Here is a 2,399-nt window from a genome sequence, read left to right as displayed (position 1 = left end):
TTTGGTGCCCTTGATCCATCAGTACTCGCCTACGCCCTTCCCTCTGGAAACCACCACACTGTTGTTTGTGTCTAAAGAAATCTCTGTTGCCCATTAAATAAATTGGAATTTCTAAGTATTTCTGAGTAAGGTTCGAAAAACTGTAAAGGTAAGAATAAAGACACAGGGGAAATCTATATAACAGAGCAGAAAGCGCTTAATAAAGTGGTTACTTAAATTGTATAGAGAAGATGCAACAAACAAATGGAAATTCCAGGAAATAAATAAAAAAGCAAGTTCTACAATGACATGATGATTAAAGAATAGAAATGTCTGGCTCCAAGACTTTGATCCCTGCAATCATGGGCACTTCCTCATCCCAAGGACAACTGGACCTGTTATGCCTGTCATCCCAACAAATCTTTTCAGAGCCTCCTTTATGTCTTTGTTCTTCAGACTGTAAATGAAAGGATTGAGCATGGGTGTGACCAGGGCATACATCACTGAGGCTGTTGCACTTGAGTGTGAGCTTTGGGTAGCAGCAGAGCTGAGATACACTCCTAGGATTGTACCATAAAATAAGAAGACAACTGAGAGGTGAGAGGCACACGTAGAAAATGCTTTATACTTCCCCTGAGCTGATGAGATTCCTCGTATGGAGGACACTATCTTAGAGTAAGAGTATATGATACAAACAAGGGGACCACCACCCAGCAGCACAACTCCAAAATATATCACCATATTATTAAGAAAGGTGTCAGAACAGGCAAGTTGGACAATCTGATTGAGTTCACAGAAAAAGTGAGGAACTTCCAAGCATGTACAGAAGGATAGTCGCAACACCATTAAATTTTGTAACAAGGAATACAGGGCACTCATGATCCAGGACACCAGAACCAGCAGTCCACAGAGCCGGGGGTTCATAATTACTGTGTAGTGCAGGGGGTGACAGATGGCCACAAAACGATCATAGGCCATCACGGTCAAGAGGAAGTTGTCCAACACTGCGAAGAGTATGAAAAAATACATCTGTGTGATGCAGCCTTCATAGGTGATGACTTTGCTTCGTGTCTGGATATTGACCAGCATCTTTGGGACGGTGGTGGAGGTGAAACAGATGTCTACCAAGGACAGGTTGGAGAGGAAGAAGTACATGGGTGTGTGGAGGTGGGGGTCTGAGCTGACGGCCAGGATGATGAGCAGGTTTCCCAACACAGTGATCAGGTACATGGAGAGGAAAAGCCCAAATATGAGGGGCTGCAATTCTGGTTCTTCTGAAACTCCCAGGAGAATAAATTCTGAAATTGAGGTATCATTGCCTTGTACCATGTTGTAGAGGTGATGACTAAGAATGAAAAAATTATATGATTAATTTCCATAGAAAACATCCTGAGTAAAGTTGTAATGCTACCATTTAGAGCAAGCATGTCAAACTCTCGGCTGGTGGGCCGCAGCATGTGGCCCGCCGGTGCGAGTTTGACATACTTGATTTAGAGATAACCAAGATGGCAGAGTAGGTAAACGCCGGTACTCACTGCCTCTCACAACTACATCAAAATTATACGGAAAATACAGAACACCCATCATTCAGAACCACCTGAAAGCTGGCTGTAAGGAAGTCCTACAACTAGAAAAGTAAAAAAGAGAACACAATGAGACTGGTATGAGGAGTGGAGGGGCAGAATGGCTGGTCCAACACCTACATGTGCCTTTTTTTTTAAATCAGGAGGGATATATATCTTGGCTGCAGAGGCTCCACCATGAGAAGCAAAGGGTCCTAGCCCCACACCAGACCCCCCAGCCCAGGGTTTCACAGCTGGAAAGAGAAGTGCCCATAACTTCGGACTATATTTTTGGGGGGGGGGGGGGGGAGGGTGGGATTGTGGCTGAGTGACACAGAGGCTATTGAAAACCCAAGTGTTCCTCTTAAAGGGCTGGCACAGGAACTTACTGGGACTCAATCCCTCTGAGCTCCAGATCTGGGGGGCTTTGGGAGACCCAAACATATACGGGGAGGAAATAGATTATCTGGCATTGGGGCACGAACTCAGGGGTGGCTTTCTTCCAGACTAGGATGCGCATAGGGCCATTGTTTCTGTTCTTGGACCCCTACCATCACAGGGATGATTGGCAGCCATTTCTGAGTCTCCATAGGCATGGCCTACACTGTTTGCTCCTCCCTGGTGATTCCCTGAGACACTGCCCCATCCAATTTGCAGCCCCACCTAAGCTGTTTGCAGCAGCTTTTCCATATGAATGGCCTGTCCTGGCTCAGGCTTCAGACTGTCCTGAAATCTCTCAAACAAGCTGCAGCTGGCATCAGCATGCCCCAAACCTATCAATAAAAGGCCCAATACTCATCACTAGTACCAGGCTACCTTGCTTCAGAGCTGGGCCTCACCTTGGGCACTTCCAAGCCC

The 2,399-nt window shown here is 46.1% G+C and overlaps 1 protein-coding gene across 1 annotated transcript; it reads right to left on the bottom strand.

Moving 5' to 3' along the window:
- Positions 1-339: 339 nt before the first annotated feature.
- On the bottom strand, positions 340-1,308 carry LOC102246060 (olfactory receptor 7A10). The gene has a single exon (XM_005878114.1). It carries the CDS (start codon positions 1,306-1,308, stop codon positions 340-342), a length of 969 nt encoding a protein of 322 aa, XP_005878176.1.
- Between the last annotated feature and the right edge of the window lie 1,091 nt (positions 1,309-2,399).

The sequence above is a fragment of the Myotis brandtii genome, unplaced genomic scaffold (assembly GCF_000412655.1).
Source record: "Myotis brandtii unplaced genomic scaffold, ASM41265v1 scaffold5467, whole genome shotgun sequence".
NCBI classification, from domain to species: Eukaryota; Metazoa; Chordata; class Mammalia; order Chiroptera; family Vespertilionidae; genus Myotis; species Myotis brandtii.
Note: the sequence above shows the minus strand (reverse complement) of the source record. Positions and strands in the feature narration are given on the sequence as shown.

Coding starts and splice junctions, on each gene's coding strand:
- LOC102246060 (XM_005878114.1), bottom strand. CDS start 1,308: ATGGTACAAGGCAATGATACCTCAATTTCAGAATTTATTCTCCTGGGA.